Consider the following 24,743-nt stretch of genomic DNA (forward strand, 5'->3'; position numbering starts at 1 on the left):
CCCTCCGTATTTCCATTGCTTGACTTCGTATTGCCCATAAATAATAACTGCCCAAAACAGCAACAACAAGTCCAAAACTAAAACGCAACTTTGCAATCTCAGGTGTACAAACGCCTTGACACCAAAGCTAAACAAGAGAAGCGAAAGAAAAAAACAACAACAAAAATCAGAAAAAAACGCTGAGAAAAGTTGTTCCACATAGACCAGTGTTGAAAAGCGCTCGAGAGTTGGTCTGGTGAGGGCTGAGGAGTGGCATAAGGTAGGGTTATCGCTGCACTTGGCACGCCCTGTCAGCTGCAGCGACTTACTTTTTACCAATTTCATATACCCTGCACAAAGAGGTGAGAGTGGGTATATTGCTGTGAAGGGTAATGAGCTAAAAGAGGTATCTGTTATTAAGGTTTGGATAAAATGGTTTAAGTTTAGTTATCTTTGCCTAGGAAATTACAGAGAAATAACTCAAAAATAAAATTTAGTCAGAGCAGCAAAGGCCTTCGGTTGACTTAGTACTGATTGTAATACCCTTTAATTAACAGCAATAGTTCAACATCTAAACTATTATATCATATATTTATTTGGCCAACTTCAAAAGAAAATACTCCTATTACAGGGTATTCATTAGTCGAGCACATCTTAAATTGAAACCGTCTTGGCTGTTGGACAGCAAGTTTTGCCTGCAGCAGCAAACAGATGCTGGACGCGCGAGACGCTGGCGCGCTGTCTGTTTCCCGCGAGTCCTGCGAGCGGCTGCCTGACCATGTCCTGGGAATCGCGCCAAAAAGGACTCGAGCTAAAGTTATGACACGCCCAGCGCTTTGTTTTGTTTGCTGTTTGTCTTCAGCTGGCTGTTGCCACCTTTTGCATGATTTATGTGCGTTAGGTGTTGCCTGGCCAAGTTTTCCGACGAAAGCCCACCCCAACCCCACCCTCTAAAGAAGCTAAGCAAGCAGGACTTTCGTCCAGGCAACTTATTCTTATTTTTTCGCGCAAGACGTTTTCATTTCGCATAAAAAGTCTGCGAACGTTTTACGACACACACACACACACACACGCAGAGCACGCCAATTGGTTTAGTGCCCCGCTCCCGTCCTCGCCCTCGCCGTTGTCCTGTTCTTGCCCCCCTTTTTGGTGGCTCCCATGTGCATACTTTTGGTGCCACTTTCGCCGTTGCTTGTCTTATGCGACTCCAAGGCACAATTTCGCGCACCACCCGCTCCTTGGGGAAACACTCCACGCACTCCACACACACCACATTCCACTCCTCTCTGCCCACTCCACACCCACCCTAACCTAACCCAGCTCTTCACATTTGCGTATTCTCTTGAAAGATAAATTCTTGGTAATTTAAATGAAATACAAGCTGAAATATTTTCCTTACGCTTCCATTTCCTTGGCATTAAAGGATTTAATTTGGACGTATTGTTATTTCTTTGCTGTCCTCTGCCTTCCTTTTCGCCGCACCACCGCATAAATCTTATATGCGGCCATATATTATTTAGGCCGGTGGTTGCAGGCCAATGGACCTGCCTCTTGACTCTTACCACGGGTCGTTCCTCTCTCGTATCAAATGATTGCAATTGCCTTTGCATATCTTTGGCAATGGTATTGACAGAGAGCAAGGTGGAAAATCTGAATGTACATTGGATTACAGTTACTGCTGTGTGTACATTAACAGCAAAAGAAATTATTAAACAATCTCCGTATACTATATTTAGTTAATATATAAGCCTAAGTTGCTCTTCTTGGCTTTTATTTCATACTTCCTAAGGAATTTTGTATATTAAATTGATTTCCGAAAGTAATAAATAATATCTAATAAATTCTTCTTCTAAAATTGAACAATTTTAATAAATAATAAATTAATAAATTAGAATAAACTCTTGTATAAATAATATAAATTTAAAATTTAAAATTTATTAAAATATTAAATAAAACAAATATTTAGTTGGAAAAAAAAATAAAAGATATATAAAAAACATATTTGTATAAAATTAATAAGCAAATTAATTACTAAAAATATAAGGAAAAAAATCTTACATAAATATTATGCAATGAATAATTAATAAAAGATTAAACAAAACAAATATTCAGCTGGAAGAATAAATAAAATAAATCTACAGAATAAATTTTTAAATAAATAATATGAATAATTAATTAAAATAAAAATTTTTTTTTTTGGGAAAGATCTTAGTAAAAGCCTAATCAATTTTATATATATATATGTATATAGATTTGCTGTTTTAATTTCTTACAAGTAAGCCTCATCCAAGAGTCGCGCATTATTTAAATATATATATATATGTATTTATTCAATATTGAAAGCAGAAAGCCTTATGCCTTTAAGTCCTGCTCTCTAAACCGGCTAACTAAGCTAACTAAGTGCACTTAGTGCATTTCCCAATTTGGCCATTTACAGTATTTTTGGCATCGCCCACATGTTGGCGTAATAAGCCATAAATAATTTTATTTACCACCAGGCATTAGGCGGGCATCATTCGCACTTTTATGCCCATAGTTGGGCTATGCATAGCAAATGCAATTGCAAAGTCCTCAGTCGATAGTTTTTGGCCTGTGGCTCGGTTACCTTTGGCTTATTAGTTAAATGTCAAACGCAAACGTCGACGGCAAAATGATGATGGGCAATAAAATGATTTTATGTTTATTATCAACATCAACAAGCGGCGGCCGTGCGTTCGCCATCGTAAACCCAATTTCGCCAGCGAGGCCGCGAAGACCCGAAAGAATTGTCGACCCCTTTAGCTTTCTGCTGCTGCTGCTGCTTCTTCTTCTGCTGCTGCTTCTTTAGTGGATTGTTCCGTTAAGTGCGGTACTTGAAACGCCCGACCATAGAGTTCTAGTTTCCGGGGTTTCGTGCGGGAGCGCGAGAGAGGCGTAGATAGCCATCGGGAACCGGAATCGCCGCCGCACACAAAGCCCAACAACGGATGTGGCAATCGGACATGTTAATCTGTTTGCTCAAGATTTTTTCTGTTTGCATTTCAATTACGAGTGCCTCAATTTCAGCTCTTTATGGCACGCGTGCCCAGCAGGCACAGCAGCTGCCACAGTTTGTGGCATCACACACACACACACACACACACACACACACTTGGACACTCAGCTGCCCCACTCGTGACCACAAGCTTGAGGGCACGTGCCCAGCCGTGAGGGTTAGTCGAACCCTTTTCAAAAGCGGGGCGTCAGCTAGGGGCAGGCGTTACGCACCCGACACGTCGCCAGCCACATCATCATTAGTATGACTGACAGTCGCTCGATCAAGATCGACTCAGTGCCCCCGATCAATGAACCGAACTGAATCGCAGCAACTGCAACGAACTGCCGCTACCTGCCGGCCCTAACTACCTTGATTGATTTGTGTCCGCGCCTGCAGCCCGTAGACCTGATGCCCGCTCCCAGATTGAGTTCCCTCACTTCACTTCACTTCACTTCACTTCACTTCAGTTTACTTCATTTTTCATTCAGCAGGACTTTACGCAACTTGACATCGAGAATAATAGCTCTTAAAGGATCATCATTATGCGTCCCGATGACTCCTCACATCATCTATAGAGATATATCTGCATCTTTATCTGATTGTTTGCCTCTAATTATTGTTTTGGTTTTTGTCTATGAATTGACTTTTGACTCAAATATTGTGAAAGGCTGCGCAGTTGGGTTCCAACTGGCGCCCAGCTAATTGGGCTTTGGTTAGGTAGGCGTGGCCCAAAGGCGACGCTCGGAAGTGGCCTCTGAAAGGAGTAAGCCAGGTGAGTCTGAGTATAGTTGGGTTTGATTTGAGGAATCTTTAGCGTTCATAATGTATTTTATTACTTGACTCAGATTTTTCGTTAGCCAAAATTCGATATTTAGTCATATATTTTTGTAAATTGGTTTCTTATATATAAAACAGATATAAGAAATTACAAAATCTGAAGATTTTCTAGGTTTCCTGGTATTTTCTGATTGAATAGGCCCAGCTAAATATTTTTAACTTTTTAATATTGTAAAGCAATACAAAATTGTATTAATTTTTTACTTTTCATAGTGAAAATTATGAATCGACTAAGAATTTACAGAAGAGCTTTAAAGAGTGCTTTATAATGGAAATATATATTTAATAGGATATTACGATTTTTTACAAGATTTCCAATACACAAAGTCAAATCTTGAGCTTCATTCTTAAAGCCTTACAAACCTTCATTTCCTTTCTTGCTCTATATATAGAATTATACATATTTCTATGTTTTTTAGGTACTACAACATACACAGAAAAATACAATTAATTAAACTAATTGAAGCCAATCAGAATTATTTAAAAGTATTGCATGACTTAATGCGGTTTAAATGCTCAGCCGTAGTATAGAATTTTTTAGCATAAAGTACAATTGAACCTTTTTTGGGCTTACCGATATTTTTGTATATATTTTGTTTTTTGTTGGGTCAGTTAAAAAAGGAGCAAAGCCTCTAATTAAATGTGGTCTTAAGCGTCTGATTAATTGTGCAGTTAAAAATGAGCGAGCCAGCAGCGGAGGCCTTAACTAGAGAGAGAGAGAGAGAGAGCGAGAGAGAGAGACACTCGTACATATACTCATTAATTTATGCACATGGGCAGCGGGATTCGAGCTGTGGTCCTTGGGCTTGGAGCTGTCAGTACATCAAAGTGACAATTTGAGTGACTTCAGCAGCGAGTGGCAATAGAAATGGCTAATTTAAAATGCGCTGCGACCTGGTGACGTGGCAACAAAAGGACACTTGCGCTGAAGGACAATGGCTGACAGGCAGCTAAAGCGGCACCCCGCACACCCACCCACACACACACACACACACAGCCGCAACATATGTGTGTGTGTGTGTGTGAGTTGTGCTTATTTTTATAATTTATCTATTATGCATGAGGGCGCCAACGAAAAACCAAAAACCAAAAACCCTTTGCCTGTCAGCAGCCTAAAAAGCCTGACACATGAGTGGAAGCACCAGTCCCACATTCCCATCCCTCCCCACCTGCCCACCCATCCAGCAATCTCATCTACTCCTCTGCTCTCTCTCTCTCTCTCTCTCTCTCTCTCTGTTCGCTGACCAACAAATCTCAGTCAAAGTCAAAGTCAAAAGTTTTTGGCGTCACATTAGCCGCGCATTAAAAATGCACAGAAATCAAGAGCTAGAATGTGGCAATACAAGCTGCAAACGGTGAACGACTAGCAGATACCCTGTCGGAACAATATGAGCATATATGTACGTGTATATGACAACTTTTTGAATGTAAATAAATATTATGTAGGAAAAATAAATAATAATAATAATAATAATAATAATTAAATAAATAAATAAATAAATAAATGGTAATATAAATATGTATTTTTAATAGACAACTAAAATTATATATAAATTTGTTTAAATTTGATATAAAAAAGTACTTTTCTTTTAGCATATAATATAAAATAATAATACTAAATTATTATATAATAATTAATATTTTTTATTTTATAATAATTTAGTATTATTTTTCAATGTAAAAAATAATCAATTTAATAAAAATCAATTTAATATCAATAAAACATATTAATTTGTAAACAATAAAATGATATAAAAATACAAAATGTATATAAAAAAAAAAAATACAATAAAAATTATACTTGAGAACACATAAAAATATTAAATGAAAAAATATTAAAAGTTGGAAAAATACCATCAGTAATAATGAAAAAAAATAGTATAGACTGCTTTATGAATTTTCAATTATTTAGCTGCTGCTAGCTTAATGTTAATCTATATAATAAATTAAAAGAAATTACCTTAAAGCTGTTAAGCGAAAAACACAAATATGCCATAGCCCACTTCAACAACAATTGCTGGGTATACGAAAAAGGAGTCGAAACTAAGGCAGACTCAGTGCCAGGGCGCATTTAGTATTTACCTGGCATCTGGTCACCCTTTCACCCATCACGCCAAAAGTCCACATGAAACAGAGCAACCTACCCCGCCCAGCAATACAAAAAAGCCTCGACTCTGGGCTCGTGGTGCTCGTCGTCCTGCAACGTGCTGCCTCCTGCTGCTACCGCTGCTGCTGCTGCTGTCACAAAACTGTCAGTCAAACGTAATTAACACAGAGACAAAAAGGCAAAAAGCCAAAGAGCCAAAAATCCCAACTCAAATGCTAAAAACTTTTACATTTTTCCGCCGAACATTTGAACGGGCGCTAAACAGATATGTTGAGTACACTGGAAAACGCTTAGCAACACGAATTTCCATTGCTCGAGCAATTAGCTTGACAAATTTCATGATTTTCTTGCTGCAATTAGAGCGAAAACTTTGGGCGTTCGTCTGTGGGGAGCGGGGCGGCCAGAAATTTGTTTTCTTGTTTTCCAATTTGACAAGTTTTTTCTGCGCTAAAACATTAAAAATTAAGGATGCTAAATTAACCTTAATTGGTTTTTTGGATGTATTGGATTGATGGGCTGTACATCTATTATTTAATCAATTTCAAGTTGCCTCAGTTCTAGGAAATTTTTGGTTTTTGGTCAATTGATTTTTAAGCTGATATTTGGTAGAATGAAGGTTAATGTGTAAATGTGAAGAGAGATTATTTGAAAAGTCTTTAAATGTCAACATTTTTATTGCATTTATTTCATTTTATTTGTATTAAATTTTTAATAAAAAGAAGTTTAACTTAGACTTAAAATTTCAAATATATGTACCTCATATTTTATTTTATAAAATTTGTTGTATAAACTATCTTATAAATATTTTTTTATATATAATTAGAGGAGTTAAAATACACAAAAAACTAAATTAGTTTTATTTTAATAGAGCTACAGGGAGAGGAATTACGAACTTCCAAACTCAAACCAAAGACTCAAACGACAAACTCGCGCAAACGCAATCATTACACAGTTACAATAACAGCCACAACAGCAACAACAACCTAACGGAGAGCTCAACACATAACCGCACAATTAGCGCAGCTTTCGCTGTAATTAAACACAAGCAAATCCCGCAATCGACAGCGCTGTCAATGAATGAGCCGAATACGAACTCAAAAAAACAAAAACACAACAACAAAGACAACGACAACAGCAGGCAAAGCGATAGCAAGAGAGTTGCCCAACGGCTGCAGAGTAAATAAGCAAGAGAGAGCAGCGTGTCTATAGCTATCACGCTCACAGTAGCGACGCATGCGTTGGCAGCGCAACGAACGAATGCCATTGGCTGCCCAGCGACCAATGGCAACGGGGCAGCGCAGCTTATGAGAGAAAAAAAGAATGAGCCGAGCACTACTACAGCAACGACAACAGCAGCAACAAAAGCTGCTAATGTGTAAAGTGATTTTTTAATTGCTTTAATAGTTTTTTGTTTAAGTGAGCCGTAGCGGGGGGGGGGGGAGGTGGGCGGTTGGCTCGGTTGTGGGCGTGCTGTGTTGAGTGCTGCTGACAGCAGTAGCAGCAGCAAAAAAAAAATCATTTTTGCTGCTGCTGCACTTTTTGGGGCTTTGTTGCTGCTGCTGCTGCTGCTGTTGCATGCATAATTAATTTGGCTTTTAGTGGCGTGCAGCATGTTGCCTCCGACTACCAGTGAATGCAGCCTGTGGTGGCACTGCCACTGGCACTCGTTGTCCTTGTTGGCCACAATTTTTGCCATATTGACGGGCGACATTTGCTGACTTTTAGCGCTAATGGCTTAAACGTGTTCGCTGCCGTTTTTGGCCTTTTCAACTGATTTTTTCTCTCCTGTTTTCTCTTCTGCCTTTTTTTTTCATTTTATTTCACTCATCATTTTGTGTCAATTTTAGTCAATTTTTGTTGGCGCTTTATTGACGGCATTTGTACTTTCATATGCAAATGGATGTAGTTTATAAATATTAATAAAGACGAAGAGCAGGAAAGACAGAGAGGGAGAGTGGGTCAAAGAGGGTTTTTATGAAAAACAAAACTTTGGCAGGTACATAAAAACTTTAATGGGAAGCTATGACCTAATGGAATAGAGTGATAAATTATGTGCGCAATATATATTACACATATCACCAAAAGTTTATCTGATTTCTCAATTAATGCTATTCAAATAAATTTTAAACTTAATTTAACATTCTTTTAACAAGAGTGAATATGAATTATACAAATAATATTTGAAAAGTATAGTTTCCCATTTTTCATGAACTAATTTATTATGTTTATGTTATTCCAATGCAGTTAAACTATTCTATGCTAGCCAAGCTAACCCATTCTTCTGCTTGAGAGAGCTAAAAAATCATTTCACCTTCCCAATATTTCCCGATTTGTAATTCTATTAAAAACTGTGTTTGTTTTAAGTGATTATGTAATATAAAAAAATATATAAACTTTAATAATATCTTTAAGTGCTATGCTATCAGAGGATGCAAAGAAATTACTTCCTTAAATATAAATAAATTGAAAAACATTTTATTAAGATGCATAATCCTATATTGTTAAAATTGTTTTGTTATTGAAATAAAAAAAAAAAATATATACATATATATATAAATAGTAAAAGCAATGATGAATTTTTGTCGACTAAAAGCATGTAAACATATAAAAAAAATTTAAAAAAAAAAAACATTCATCCTCCTATCATATATTTATTATTTATTGTAAATGAAGTATAAGCTATAAGATATACATATTTACACAAAAAATCCATTCATAAATTATAAATTGTAAAATATTTAATACTTTAATTGGCGCAACATCCTCTTAGAAAACCTCAGCTTTCAACAAAATTAGAAACCTTTTTTTTCATTTTACCTGCCAACACAGTCGACCAACCTGAACGCAAATAGAAACCAAACCAGAAGAAGAAGCACAACACACAATAGCAGTTAAAATAAGTAAAAAAAAAAACTTTCCAAAAGCTTCAACACCTGACATTTTGCCTAATTTGCATATTTCTTTGCGGCCTCAGCTTCGTTCGTCTTTTTTATCCACATAAATAAGAAATATATATATCAAAATGTACAGCTACCTCCCCTTCCACAGCAAATTAACAAAAAATGTGCGCATTCACCCCCCCCTCCCCCTCTCGCCCACCCGCGCCCATAAGCTAAATGAACGCCCAATGTGACAGTCGCACCATAGGGGCTCCCATGCTCCGCCTTTTGACTGGCTGTACATAGGCAGCACAAGCACACACACACACACACAGACACACATTGACGCTCTTGCTCTCTCTCTGTGTATGCTGGGTTGCGCTCGCTCGCTCACGCATGGCTGCGTTTCGGCTTCCGTTAGCGTGTGTTCGTGTGTGCGTGTGTGTGTGTGCGCTTCTGTATGGGGCGCCATTTAATGCTTTGCTTTGTTGCTTCTCATTTGCTGGCAGCGCAGCAGCGACGCCGACGCCGCGCGCTTGGTGCGAGAATCCCAAAAGGCAGGCCGCACACGCACCAACACATGCAAGCGCACACACACTCACACACACACACAGACACACACGCATGCGCTGGGCAACCAACTGGTTCGCCAAGTGCTCGCATTTATAGCTGTCGTTTTCGTTGTTGTTGTTGTTGCTGCTGCTGTTGGTTGAATAGGCGTTGACGCCCGTTGCTTTTGTTTGCTGCGACGACGACGGCGTCGACAGCGACGGCGTTTACTGCTTCGGGTTTCCTACGGCGCTTGGCTCTTGGCTCTGATTTAGTCACATTTTGGTGCTCGCGGCATTAGGACGTCCTCATTGTCGCGCCAACATCATAAACAACAACAACAACAACAACAACCGTTGCGATCCTTTGGTGTCGTGCGCGTTAATTGAATAACAAAATTTGTAATTTTAATTCAAGCGAATAGCCAAAGGCAACAAAGCATTCCGCGAATTCCTATGGAGCAGCTTCAAAGTTCTTAGTGATAAGTGTTTAGTGTTGATTGTGTTTGATTGATTGATCAACTGCTTGATTGATTGATTGCTTGCTTGCTTGCTGACAATGCCATGATGGCCTTAAAGATGTTGTATCGCGGTCCCAGTTCGCGTTTAGAGAATTTAATTGAAAAGATTCAGGCGACCAAGGAGATAACCAATAACGGTAATTAGTGTGGGTGTTAACTAGAGAATAATAACTAAATGATTATGCCCTGAATTCCCAATTCCAAACGGGTTCAGGGTGTACAAATATGCAAAAGTGGGGAGAGTCTTGTAATGGGTGCCTGGGAAGTGGAAGGCTTAAATGAAAAACTTTATCTGGATTTGAATAAATATTCATATTATAATATTTTGAGATATGTGTATAATATATATCTACAAGTATTACTTAAGCAGAGCATACATAGGTCAACGATGCTGCTTTATAATTAATATAAATTTGAAATACATTTTAATGCCGTTAATAACTTAATTTAGGCTGTCAGCATTCTATACACCGTTTAGGCATATAGATAGGTGCGACTAAGCCTTAAGTCTTGCACATAAAAAACTTACTAACAAGCTTAATGTTAAAATCTAAATTAATGATGATTTAGACTAATATTTGCTTTACATTCTTTTGAGTTTATTCCCACATTATAAAAAGCCTTGAAAAACTAGCTAGCTTAACTTATATAAAAGATTTTAGGCGTATGTACATATGTATATGCAAAGCTTAATATCATATATCATGTATATATGTTTATGCCTTATATAGATATATAGGTTTTCTATGAGTTAGCTAGCGAAAACTTTGATGATATATTATTAGCTCACTGGAATTCATATATTATAAATTTGGCTATACCAGTATACATACATATATATGAAATACATTCCTAGAATTATTGAAGCAATTATACTATGCAGGACTATATATAAAATATAATAAAATCTTATTCTATTTTAATATTTCATCTGTTATATATTGCGCAAATTATCAATTATTATATTTATATTATATTGATCTCAAATCTATTTAATCCCATCACATCTCTAAACTCCTCTTACTCAAATCAAAATTGTCCAGCCCACCTAAATATTCCCTAATATTTATCAATCCCTCTCCAACTGCTTTTCATAGCTGTTTCTGCAATCTGTTCCAACCCCTTCAACTGATATTTGACATCCCCCATCATCAAATCTTAAGATTTTTCAAAATCTCTTTCAACTTTCTTTGACCCAAGTAGCTCCAGAAACTGAGAACTGTTAACAGAGTCGCAGATGCTGCTCAATTGACGCCTATATTAATTAAATTGATGCATTATTTTCATGTTTCCTCATTAAGGGGCCAAATGTGGTTGCCTGAGGAGCTCCTAAGAAGATCCGACCCACTCGGATCAGAGTTCAAGCGATGCCAGCCAAAACAAACAGAGCTGCATAGTTAACTGATATAGCTAGACAGATAATAATGTACATATGTATGTACATATGTATGCCTGTATAGATAGACAGAGGGACGGACATAGGCATCGGCTACAATTAGCTTCAATTAAAGTTTTTTCCGAAACGGAAAGTCAACCGAAAACAAAATAAGAGACGACACTTGGCGCGTGGTGATAGATGAGTAAAACGTATAGAAGTAGACAGCTACACTGAGCGAAATTAATTGACGAGATAGTGACAAATATGAGGAGCACTTTGATCTGATCTCTGGCTTTCCTGTATGCAGTATATATATTATATAATAATATTATATTTTAAATTGACGATGCTTACAGAAAAAACTTTATACTATGAATCAATTTTGTATGATAAATAATTATGTTTTTAGTTTAATATAAAAATATTTAAAAATTTTAGAAAATAGTTTTGATTGAAGTTTATATCAGAAATACAACTAAAAAAATAAAAAAAAAAAAAATAAATAAAATATATAATACGAAGCATTACATAAGAAGATATGCCAAAAAATTCAAAAAAATATATATAAAATTTTTGTAAAAAAAAAAAAAAAAAATAATAATAATAATAATAATAAAAAAAATTAAATCCATAAATAATAAAAAAAAAATGAAATCCATAAATAACTAAAACCAACTACAATTATAAATATGAAAACAAAAAATTTAAAAAATATGCAAACGTGTTGCTTAAAAATAAATAAAACCAACTATAATTATCATAACAGTACAAAATAAAATATATAATTTTCTTAACCAAAGTTATCTTAACTAAACTTTTAATATAAACATTATTAACAATATGATATGAAGAGTTAATTTTACTGTTATGATTTAAAAACTATTTGTGACTATCATATGAAAATATAATTTGAATATGTAATAAATATTTTATTTTATATATATATAAAATTAAAAAAATATATATAAAAATAAAATATATAAATAATAAATATGTATATACAAAATATTTTATTATATGCATGTCATAATATAATTTAATATAAAATATATACAACAAATTCAGAGCAATATTAGATATTAATTTATCTCATGAAATATATACATAATATAATATACATACAATACAAAAAAAAAATATATATATATATATTTATATACATATACACACACTCAGCACACACTCTCTCTCTCTCTCACTCTCATCAATTGCGCTCAGTGTATTTATTGGAGTGACCCTCATTGCCCCGATGCTAATGCTAATGTGTGATGCGGAGTCAAGTGGCAGTCAGAACTTGTAATTAAAATGCTCTTAAGTACAGTGAGCGCAATTAGTTTGCATGAAACAAACGTGCGGCTCATTTACAGTCAGCGAGAGTGGGAGATTAACTGTCGTTGGCGATGGGGATGGGGAGGGGGAGGCGAATCTGCTTGACTAGTGTCTGGGGTGGAGGCAACACCAAAAACACGATGTTGCATGTGTTAATTGAATTAAGTGTTGGCAACCAATTTTGATTTCCTGTCTTAGTCACAGCGAGACCTCTGAGAGAGCCGGCGAGCTAATAAGGATGCAGTCGCTGCCCACACACGACAAGCGCTTAATTACAAACTACTTGATACCCTATAAATTGTTTTTTTTTTTTTCTTTTAGATATGTACAGCACGCACACATCGTCGAGCTATTCGCCCAGCATCTCCGATGGCACTTTGACGCCCAACTCACAGCTGCAGCAGCCGCAGTCGCAGCAGCAGTCGCAGTCGCAGCAGCAGTCGCAGCAGGCCGGCTCGGAGGAGACGGGCGAGGAGTCGGCCAAGGCGAATGGCGATACGGCACAGCAAACGGAGCTGGAGCAGGAGCTGAACAAACCGAAGCGACCGTCACATTTGCATCATCATCATCATCATCATTATCATCATCAGCAGGCGCTGAAAATAGCGAACAAGCTGCGAAAAATCAATAAGGATGCCAAGCTGGCTGCAGGACAAGGACAAGGACATGGCACAGCCGCCAAGTTTGATAAGTTGACAGGGGAGGGGATTAAAAGTCGAGGCGACGGCTCCTATCAGTGTCAGTTCTGTGATAAATCATTTCCACGGCTCGGCTACCTGAAGCATCACGTACAGGTGAGTTCATAGCAACGGAGCAGCACAGCTCCTCCACTGGGTGACAGAGCCCCACGGCGAATGGGTTAATTACCCAACGTGACATTACGTAAGGCGCTTAGCGCATTTCGCTGCCTCTTCTGGGTGGTTGACGCACGTCTGCCTTCTGGGGTGACTCCAAGTGGGCCACAATGTTTGGTGTCAGTCACTGCTCACTGCGGCATCCCCTCCAGCCACATTAAGTAATCAAATGTCAAGGCGCTTCATTCGTTAATTGCTATCGATTGTCTAAGAACTGGGTTACGAATAAGCAAATTTGAAATGCGAAAAGTTAAGATTGACATAATGAGGATAGCTGGAATAACAACTTAAGAAATGGCATACTAACAGAAGTTAAAAGTTTTGAAGTGTTTAGCTAAATGATGTATGTAAAATAGAACATTAGGTAAAAGAACTAGAATTAGTTAATCAAGGACTTGCTTAGATAAAGCAAAATATAATGAAAACCTTTAAGAGTAGAGAAATAAATTATGAGAACATAGAAAACAAGAAATTTTGTTTATATATATTATTTTAATAGTATATTATTTATTAATATTTTAAAAATATATTATAAACGTATAGGAATATGGAAAACATAAATGGAATTAAACCATATTATATATATACCATATAAATTTTAATAATAAATATGCATGGACAAGTCTTCCAATTCAAGGCTTCGAGTTATGAAATGAAAATAAATTCAACTTAGATACTCTATATAAAATATACTCAGCATAGTTAGAGAGTATATTCTAAGTAAAATTACTCTGAACTTATTTAGTTTATTTAAAAATTCGCATTTTTATTAAGATTTTTTTTATTAAGATTTTTTTTTATTATAATTTTTGTTGTTTTTTATATATCTCAGATTTGCTGCAATTTTACATATTTTCTGTTAATAGAAAGAATACCCATTCTGCTTTGCAATATTCAGTAATATATAAATACTCCGCTTTATAACAAGAGAACCTTCCTAAGTTTCTCCCATAACATTTTTAGTCATATGCCAAAACTTCTTTCAATTGATATTCCTCATTATGAAATGCATATTCAATTTCTATTCCAATTGCCAATTGTTATTTATAGACTACTCCAAACTATATATAGAGCGTCATCTATCATCCTTGGATCTTGCCTATAAAAATGATTTATTTTTATCTCTAAGCTCCCGCCCTGCTTATCTGTTTGATCGCATTCGTGCAAAAATGTTCATTGCCTGCAAAAGTTTCACTACAAAAAAAAAAAAAAAAAAAAAAAAATAAGCAAAAAACCGAAAAAAAATTCCTCTATATGCGATGCATATCTAGCGGCCTTTATACATATAAAACAGAGCATTCTTAGAGGACGGCAAAGTGCCGTACAAAGCCAAAGAGGGGCAGCAGGGAGAGAGAGAGAGCGAGAGAGAGCGAGAGAGAGAGAGGGGAATACAATTTCGGTAGCATTTCAAACAAAAACCCAAACACGTAACGCTCGATGTTCACCCACTTGAAGGCATGTCTCATCATGTTGATGTGTTTGTCTGCCCCCCCCCCCCCCTGCCTCTCTTTGTTGTTGTTGTTGTTGTTGTTGCTCTGGGAGGGTATAAGAACGCCCATGACATCAGCGGCTAACAAGTTGTTAACCCAATTGCAACTGTGTTTAGGACTACTGCCCGATGATCGCTTATCGCGGCTCAAACATAATGCGCTCGCCTTTGATCCTGCTGGGCGAGCGGGGCTTGGATCATATACATATGCTGATGATGATGATGCGGATGATTGGCGCGACAGTTTAAAAAACCATAACCGACACGAGAATCCCCCCAGACCAGGCCCAAACACTTTGCACAGGCTAACGCGACGCTCATATTGTGCAATAAGCCAAACTTCAACTGCGGGGGCTTGCATACAAATGGGCTAATTTTTTGCAACAACAACAACAAAAGTCCGATTTTTTTTTTTAACATACTTCAAAGCGTATGCGCCGACCGCCAAAGAACCCAAAAAGTAAACCGGTTGCTGTTGCGGGTGTGTGTGTGTGTGTGTGTACAGCCCCTCCCCTTCCCCCCCCCCCCCCCTCGCCTTTTTGTGGCGTTTGCGTTGCGCATTTAGATGAATTTTTGTCCACAAGCCACAGGCTAAGAAACACCTACGTCCAACTGCCCCGCCTGCCCCGCCCCGCCCAGCCACACCTGCCGCCCCAACGGCTGCTATGCAGATTCTGAATCAGTTTGAATTGTTTTTGCCTCTCTTTATTTAGCCAACTGCAGCAATAAATTCAAGACAGGCATCAGGCGAGTCGACAACAGCTCGACCACTTCTAAGAATTTCAAATAGGTTAGTCAGACGCGCTTAGCTTAGCCAACCTCGGCCTAGGTCGAGGAACTAAAGATTGCTGAGCTCAGCTCGCACTAAACACTGTCTCTATCTCTAACTATATAGTAGATATATCTCTCTAACTCATTCTCTCTCTCCATCTCTCCATCTCTCTCTCTCTTTTCAGAGTCATGCCGAGCATTTGCCTTTCAAGTGCGAGTACTGCGCAAAGCTGTTCAAGCACAAACGCTCCCGAGATCGCCATAAGAAGCTGCATACAAATGAGAGGAACTACAAGTGTCCGCATTGCGAGGCTGCTTTCTCCAGAAGGTAAGTGTGTGCTGAGTGTGGGTACATAATAATTGATAAGGGATATAAGTAGAGAGTGCCTGATAGGGGGAACAGAACGGCTGTAGAGGCTCTGGACAGCTGGAAGAAGTTGAGCGAGGCAAATGTTGATATGAGGAGGATGAGATAAATATGGGAGGTGTAATATCTTATATATATGTGTATATTATACTTGGCTTTTTTAAATAATTTAATAATTAATAGATCTAATTACTTTTAAATAAATAATTGCATAAGGTAATATATGTATCATATATCTATTATACTCAGTTATTTTTTTAATAAATAATAATTTTATATTTTTCTAAATAATAATTTTATATATTTATATATTTATTATTATTTTTTATTTTAGCATAAAGCATAAAGAGACATAAATCTTATATATGTATGTATATGTGATACTAAGTTTTTTTTTCTATAATAATTTTTTATTTTTGTTTATCCACTTATGATAAAGTCATTTCTCAAATGTCTGTTATTATTATCATTATTATTATTATTTTTTTTAATAATAATTTAATATATTTTATTTATCTTATGAGAGATGTAATTGTTTAATTAACTGATAACTTTGTTTTTATTTTATTTTTATTTTTATATATTCATCTGTTTTTCATATTTTTTAATTATCTTACCATGCCATAAGAAATGTAATTTCTAAAATATCTGTTAAACTTATTTTTATTTATTATTATTATTATTTTAAATATTATATTTATATATTTTTTGTATGCTATCCTCTAGATATTAACATAATAATAGATAATTCCATCGCTTACTTTGTAGACAATTCAGCGAGAATAATTTAAAAACTATATGGAGAGATAAAAGAGAGATAACAGTTGCATTCATAGCCAACGTTCCATAGAAAATACTTTAAGATCAATGCTCTCTATGCTCGAATACATATGTAATTCAATAATTAATACTCTACTCCTATCTACCCCCATTTTTCTCTCTATCTCGCTCCCTCCCTCTCCACCTTTCCCCCCATCTAGTGATCATCTGAAGATCCACATGAAGACGCACGACATACAGAAGCCCTTCCAGTGCAGCATGTGCAATCGTGGCTACAACACGGCCGCCGCCCTCACCTCGCACATGCAGAAGCACAAGAAGAACGCCGCAATCCTCGCAGCTGGCGGCAATCCCAATGCGCTCAATTACAGTCCACGCTCCACGGGCTCCGCCTCGATCTCGAGCAATGGGAGCCTGCATAAGCGACGCTACGCCTTGGCGCTGGCCTCCGACAGCAGTCCCAGTCGGCTGGAGTTTCCCAAGCGGGCGCGTGGCCAGCTGACGGCCACGCCCACGGCGACAACGATAGCCACGCCGACGCCCACGCCGCTGCTGCGCTGCAGCTACTGCCCCAAGGCGACGGAGTTCAGCAGCCTCGAGCAGCTCAACGCGCATCTGCAGAGCACACACGAGCAGCAGCCGCAGCCCCAGCAGCAGCAGCAGCAGCAGCAGTCGAAGGAGTCGGATGGCCAGACGAATGGCTTCCAGTTGAGCTGCGAATACTGCACGATGAAGTTTGTGAATATCGCTGCGCTGTTCCAGCACATGAGAGTCACGCACTTGGATCGCCTGAGCAGTCCCAATTCCTACTACGAGCACTTCCATCGGCTCGGCTCGCCGCAGTCGAAGCTGAAGTCGGATCTGGCGCCAGCGGAGAAGCCCGAGCAGGAGCTGCCCACCGATCTGAGCAGCAACAAGCGCCGCCCGCTGACCTCGCCCACGCAGCAACAGCAACAGCAGCAGCAGCAGCAGCAGTCGGCGCCAGCTCCTCCGCCGCCTCCTGGCATCTTCTTCTGCAATCAGTGCAACGCCGGCCTGCCGGACTTTGAGAGCTTCCGCAATCATCTGAAGAGCCACATAGCCGAGGGCATGCAGCTGATCTGTCCGCACTGCGGGCTCAGTCTGCCCGAGCAGGGCGAGTACGAGCGCCATGTGGTCGCCCACTTTCTGATCAGCAGCTCCGAGTTCAATTGCTGCAGCGCCAGCTGTGGGAAGTCCTATGCCAAGGCGGAGGAGCTGCATCAGCATCTGCTGGCCGAGCACGTCCAGACGATGCTCAAGTGTGTGCTCTGCTCGGAGCTCTGCGAGAATCGCATGTCCATGCAGCTGCACCTGGCCTGCGCCCACAGCCAGGAGTCGAAGCTGCTGCGCTGCAGCGCCTGCCTGGAGCTCTTCCGCAACGATGGCGACTTCCACGTGCATGTGAAGACACGCCATCAGCTGGGCAACCAGGCCAGCCTGCCCGGTAATCCACCTGCGCCGGCCAATCCGCTGCAGTGCATGTTCTGCCGCGCCGTCTGCTCCTCGGAGCTGGAGATGCATTTCCATTTGGCGGCGCATGCGCGACAATTCCGCTGCCCCAGCTGCCCGGAGACCTTCCATGTGGAGTTCCTGCTGGACAGGCACATGCAGAGCCAGCACGGCGGCATCAAGGACAAGGAGTCGCCCGTGCCGGGCGGCATGGGCAGCTTGTATGTGAATGCGCTGCTGCCGCCACTGGCAGCGGCTGCTGCTGCCGCTGCCGCAGCCAATAATGCCGCCAACAACAACAACAACAACAATAATAATATTGATTACAATGTCGCCTTCAAGGGTCTCTTTGGGGGCAGCAATCCGCCGGGCAAGTTCTACAACAGCCCGCTCCAGGTGGACACCAAGCAGAGTCCGCATCCTGCTCTCATGTACGGCCTGAGCCAGCGCTACTTGATGGAGATGTACGCCGCCAAGGCCAATTCCCCAGCCGCGGAGCTGCCCACGCCGCAGGCCGTGCAATCCGCGACAGCAGCAGCAGCAGCAGCAGCAGCAGCAGCAGCAGCGAGCGGCAGCAACAGCAGCGGCAGCAACAACAACAACAGCTACAGCTGCGGCATGTGCGAGCGCCAGGATCTGCGCAGCGAGGCCGAGCTCCATTCGCATCGCAAGCTCGCCCACAATCTGAAGACGGGCGTCAGCCTGCGCTGCGCTTACTGCTCCGGCAACTACAAGAGCCGAGCCGAGCTGGAGCAGCACATGAAGAGCTGCCACAACTCGAGCGGCAAGCACAAGTGTCTCATCTGCGACGAGATCTTCCCCTCGCCCGCCATTCTCGCCGAGCACAAGCTGCAGCACTCCAAGGTGGGCCAGTCCGGCAAGTGCGCCCACTGCGGCCAGCAGCTGGAGCACGTGGCCGCCTTCCGTGCCCATCTGAGCGAGCATGGCAACGACGGCAATCTGCCCATGGCCTGCATCTGCTGCCGCCAGACGCTGCACTCCGAATTCGAGCTGAGTCTGCACGCCAAGTTCCACACCAAGTCGCCCAGTTGCAACAGCCTGCAGGAGCCCGTCTGTGCCCTGTGCCTGGAGCCGCTGCCGGGGGCGGGCGAGACGGCCAAGTTGTGCGACAAGTGCTGCCGCAAGCACAATCTGAATGGCAAGCGCAAGGAGCAGGTGCAGCCTACGGCCATCGCTGGCCCAGCCGCCGCCGCCGCCGCATCAACTGGCGCCTATCTGGAGCATCGCTGTAATCTGTGCAAGATGATCTTGCCCCATGCCCAGAAGCTGCAGGAGCATCTCGTCGAGCACACCTTCGCGGGCACCGAGCAGCGTGGCTACAATTGCTACATCTGCTCGGCCGTGTTCACGGCGCCCGCTGGCCTGCTCGCCCACATAGCGGAGCACGGCACACGACCGTACGACTGCAACCTGTGCCCGGAGAAATTCTACTTCCGTGCCGAGCTGGAGCATCATCAGCGAGCGCACGAGCTGCACGCTCAGCCGGCAGCAATGGCAGCAGCAGCAGCCGCAGCAGCAGCAGCAGCAGCAGGAGCAACACGTCCACCTAAGCAGGAGACGCACAGCTCGACGGCCAGTTCCCCACTAACGCTCAGTCCCAGCCATGTCAAGCAGGAGCTATACGAATCGGATCCGGCGAATTCGCCCAACGACGCGGAGCTGCCTCCGGCGCAGCAGCAGGAGGAGGAGGAGTACATTGAGGTGGAGCAAATGCCGCAGGAGACGCTGCGAGCTGGCGAACTACTCAGCACCGAGCGTTCCAGCAGCAGCGCCTAAGTATTATTAATCTTAACTAAATACAAATACTAAAATTAAATACTAAATAAAAATACTAAATTAAATACTAAACAGTATAAACGAATCTATCTAATGGCATTTTAAAACTCTAGCGTCCCTGAGGTTAAGGATATACATATATATATGTTGTAGTTATATCTAGCTAAAAAGAAGTAAAAATTTTAATGGTATTCCCGCTTCAAATGAAATTCTATGCAGCTGGCTTGATGCTCTCTACATGGATAATATACATATGTATTTATATATAAGACTGTTCAGATCTATGCTAATAATTTCCCTTTTATTTAAAACTCTATAATAAATTTTAAAAAATATATATATATATATAATTAAATTCAATTTAAATTTACTTAAAAATATTGTATTCCAAATTCCAAACGTTTAAAATTATTATTTTTATTTTACATAATATTTTTTGGGTATTTTTAGAAAAATATAAAAAATATATATGGGAAAAATATTTTAAAAATTAAATAAAGTTCTATTATAATTAAAACATAATTTCTAAATTGTTGATAAAAATAAATAAATATATATATTATTCAATTGAATTTCTTAAAAATTAAATATATATATTTTATTAATTTTTTTTTCATTTAAATTTATTTATTATATTTATATAAATACGGAAATATTTTATGCTCTATAAGTTAATTAATCCCTCATATATTTAAAAACAAAAATCTTGCCCCAGTTTATGGTTTAAATCAAAGGAACAGCCTAGTATTAAAGACATAATATATGCATCTATAAATCATAAAGAACAAAAACAAAAGTATGCCTAGCTAAGTAATATCATAATTAATAGAGTAGTTTTGATTAATGTGTGATAGTTTTCAAAAGGTAAACACAATGAATTTTTCTATTATATAACTAGTTTGTATTATCATAAAAAAAAAAACTAACCAAGAAATGTATTAATTTATATAGTTTAAGGCGCCTTGCGCTACCTTCCGTATTTATGTATACCTATCAAATATATAACATACAACATATACATACATATATATGTATGTGTGTACATTTGAATAATCAACGCATGGTAACTACAATTATGATCTATGTCTTACATAAGCACCAAGCATTTTTAATGTGTAGCATATAAAAAAGGGAATCCAACACGAGACACTACAAAATATTTAGAGTAAATGAAATAAAAAAAAAAAAAAAACAAAAAACAGAAGTTGAAACCAAAATACAGAAACCTCGCGTAATTTCTTTTATGGGTTTACTTAGAAGTTTCGCCTGTAAATCTGATAAGATTTTTTATGGAAGCTGACGACATGCGTCTCCAACAATTTTATGGCGAATATTTTGTGTGGCTTTTCGATACCCTGTCAGCGTGAAAGGTGTGGGTATCATGCGCCATTTGAAGGTGACTTGAACTTGACATCAGATCTCTAATGGCAATTGGCAGAGCTTTTACTTTTGGAGTGTTTTAGTTCAATGGATCTCAGCTACTACAAGAGCTGGAGCTATGCAACTTTAGTTATACGATATTACGCACTTATATTGAACAAATTTTAAGAGTTTATTCTCTTACAGCCATTGAAATTTATGGTATAGTCACTTAAAGTCAACTAGTTTAGTTTATTTAAACGGTATATAAACACTTCTTGATATTCCCAGGCTAGCATATAAACAGTGTTGTAAGTATATGATATTTTCTACTTTTTGGTAAAATAGGCTGGCTTTCACTATAGGGTATCTTTTTGTAAGCTTTACCAAAAACCCCTGCCTAATTTTTTATAACTTCTTCAAACAATACCAACACCGTCTCAAAACATAATATAAATCTATATGTAAGGCCTAAGACTAATTCATGATTTTGTTTAGAGATGTGCTTAACCATTAAAATCCACCAAGCCCAAGTAACTCGGAGATTAGTCAGTAGTTCAGGGAGGAACAGAGAGGGAGAGAGAGAGAGAGAGAGAGAGAGAGAGAGAGAGAGAGAGAGAGAGAGAGAGAGAGAGAGAGAGAGAGAGAGAGAGAGAGAGAGAGAGAGAGAGAGAGAGAAAGAGAGAGAGAAGAGAAGAGAGAGAGAAAAGATATAGTTTCTTTTTAGATAAATGAAGATGTAGTTTCTCTCTAAAAAAAAATATTAGTAATATTCTAAAAATTCCAATGTGCCAAACACAGGGTATGTACTAGTCGAAGCAAGGTTGTAATGTAATATATTTAACATATATTCGTATATTTATAATTTATAAAATCTTTTCCACTTGAAGCGAATTTAAGGAGTAAGGCAAATGAAATGTCTTAAACTCAATAGAGTTTTAGATAACTCTTGAGCTAATATGGCGCATGTTTGACCTTTCTAGGGTATCGACTAGCTGTGATTTGCTGGCAGAGGCTTCCTCGTTTTTAATTTCTGGTGCTTTTCGGCGGCCGCGACACGTAACGACCATAAAAAAGGTGCGCGCGAGGGTAACTCGTTTTCGTGTATATACAAAAGATATATATACATATATATATATATATAAGATATATATGTATATGTGTATATATAGTTGTTTTTTATTTGTCTTGCTGAGGCGACACAACAAATTGGCGCTGGGTGATGCCTATCTGTAAGACCGGTGGCAATTATGCCTGGCGAAAAATGAGAGAAGAGATAAGAAGGAGAAGCAGAAGCTGAGACGGCGACGGCGACGGCTACGGCGACGTCGACTGAGACAGAGACTTCCTAGAATGCACTGGCAATGGGCTCTGCCAGTCGGACAGCGGCTAATCCAGGACAGGGTTAGCAGCACCTCCTGCTTCTGGGAAGCAATTGCAAATAAATTGCATTTAATAAATTGCCCAGACAGAGAGCAGAAGCTCTCAACTGGAGCCAAGCTGTTGGATGTCACTTTCTGTGCACCTGTGCACTGGTGACAATTGTTGGCCGTTCGCCGTTCGCCGTTCGTCGGCAATCATCACAAATCAATAAAAATGTTTATTATCAGCAATTGGTTCAACTAAACACCGGCAGTAGTTAATTAGCGCCATGCCCCACATGCCAATGCGTTCCGACCGATGGAAAACTTGAAAAACCAATCTCCGACAACAGCAGCAGCAACTCCAATTGTTAGCCAGCCATGGGGCAACTTTAGCTCCAAGTCCGAGTCGAACTGCAACTGCAGCTCCATTGATCGTTTTCAGCGCATGCAGACCGCCAGGCGCGTTGGCTCTCCGAGTTTCCGCGAATTGTTTTTATTTTATATATATATATATATTTTTTTTTTACTGATTTTTTTCTTTGCCTTTTTCTTTCTTTTAAGCTCAGAAAACGTCACCAATATGTCGAGAGCCATTGGATCTAAATCAAAAGCCACCTCCGGAGTATCACGCATCGATTCGCGTCGATTTATCTTTTGGTATTTGCGGCATTTGACGGGTTTTTACAGTCGGCTGGAACCGTGGTTGGAAATCAATTTAATTATAATATTTTTAAAATATTATTTATGCATATATATTATAAATAAAATACCATTTATAGGCAAAGGATATCAAGGACTATTTAAAGCATATTTTGAAATTTTTTTACTTCTTTAGTTTAGACAATAAATTACTTTAATTTCGGCATATATATTATAAGTACTTAAAAATTTCTAAATTTATATCAAAGTAGTTTCTTGACAAAGATTAAAACACACAAAAAAAAAAAAAAAAAAAAAATAGTGAATAAAAAACCATTTATAGGCAAAGGACTATTTAAAGAATTTTTTTTTTTTTCTTTAGTTTAGACAATAAATTACTTTAATTTCGGCATATATATTATAAATATTTACAAATTTTTAAATTTATATCAAAGTAGTTTCTTGACAAAGATTAAATAATACAAAAAAAAAAAAAAAAAAAAAAATAGTGAACAAAAAACCATTTATAGGCAAAGGATATCAAGGACTATTTAAGGCATTTTTTTTATTATTTTATTTTTTTTATTATTTCTTTAGTATAGGTAATAAATTACTTTAATTTCGGCTTCAGCAGGACTCAAGCTATATTTAAATAATATTTAAATATAATTTAAGCTTTTATTCACATTTTAGCTTTTGCTTTATTCAGTCAGCCTTTATCAACAAAAATCACCATAGTTTTGCACCACTGTGCGGCGTTTGAAAGTCTGCTTGGCTGCTTGCCGCAGCGACAGCCAAGTGGAGCAGCAACTGCACTTTGTTGTTGTAGTAGTAGAAGTAGTAGTAGTAGTTGTTGTTGTTGTTGTTGTTGTCTCACCTGCATGTTTTGACGTCTCTTTGGCTGTTTGGCGACGCATTAGCAGCCGCAGCTATTCCTTGTGGCAAGCAGCCAGCTCATGCCCCTCTTCCCCTTGAGCTGCTCTATTAAAGTTAAGTGTTGGCCTTCGCCTGGCATGCAGCAACCACTCCCGCTCTCCCTCTCTCCCTCGCACTCACTGCTACAATTGTGGCATGTGAGCGTCGAAGACATTTGGAAAAGCGTTGCAAGTCTTTAGATTTGTTGCGCGCGTAACTTTGACAAATGAAGAAGCGAGCACTAGACATATTTGGCCAGCTGATGATGCTGACAATGATGATGATCATGTTGATGTTGATGATGTGAAGGAACACCTAAACCAAAACCAGCGCCTCATAATGGA

At 39.1% G+C, this 24,743-nt stretch overlaps 1 protein-coding gene across 2 annotated transcripts in view; it reads left to right on the forward strand.

Annotated features, from left to right (window-relative positions):
- Positions 1–20,302, forward strand: part of L (zinc finger protein Lobe) — a 40,714-nt gene extending 20,412 nt beyond the window's left edge. Inside the window, exons 1-4 of one of the 2 annotated variants that reach the window (XM_018106999.3) lie at positions 9,499–10,024; positions 12,916–13,388; positions 15,894–16,036; positions 17,056–20,302. In XM_018106999.3, the coding sequence (XP_017962488.1) occupies positions 9,931–10,024; positions 12,916–13,388; positions 15,894–16,036; positions 17,056–20,122 (3,777 nt within the window). In that variant the 5' untranslated portion in view covers positions 9,499–9,930 and the 3' untranslated portion in view covers positions 20,123–20,302. Of the gene's footprint in view, positions 1–9,498; positions 10,025–12,915; positions 13,389–15,893; positions 16,037–17,055 lie in introns of those variants that run through there. The other variant, XM_018107000.3, reaches the window with a different exon arrangement.
- The last annotated feature ends 4,441 nt before the right edge of the window (positions 20,303–24,743 follow it).

Source organism: Drosophila navojoa, chromosome 5 (genome assembly GCF_054131105.1).
Source record: "Drosophila navojoa isolate 15081-1374.11 chromosome 5, UAZ_NAV_1.0, whole genome shotgun sequence".
NCBI lineage: Eukaryota > Metazoa > Arthropoda > Insecta > Diptera > Drosophilidae > Drosophila > Drosophila navojoa.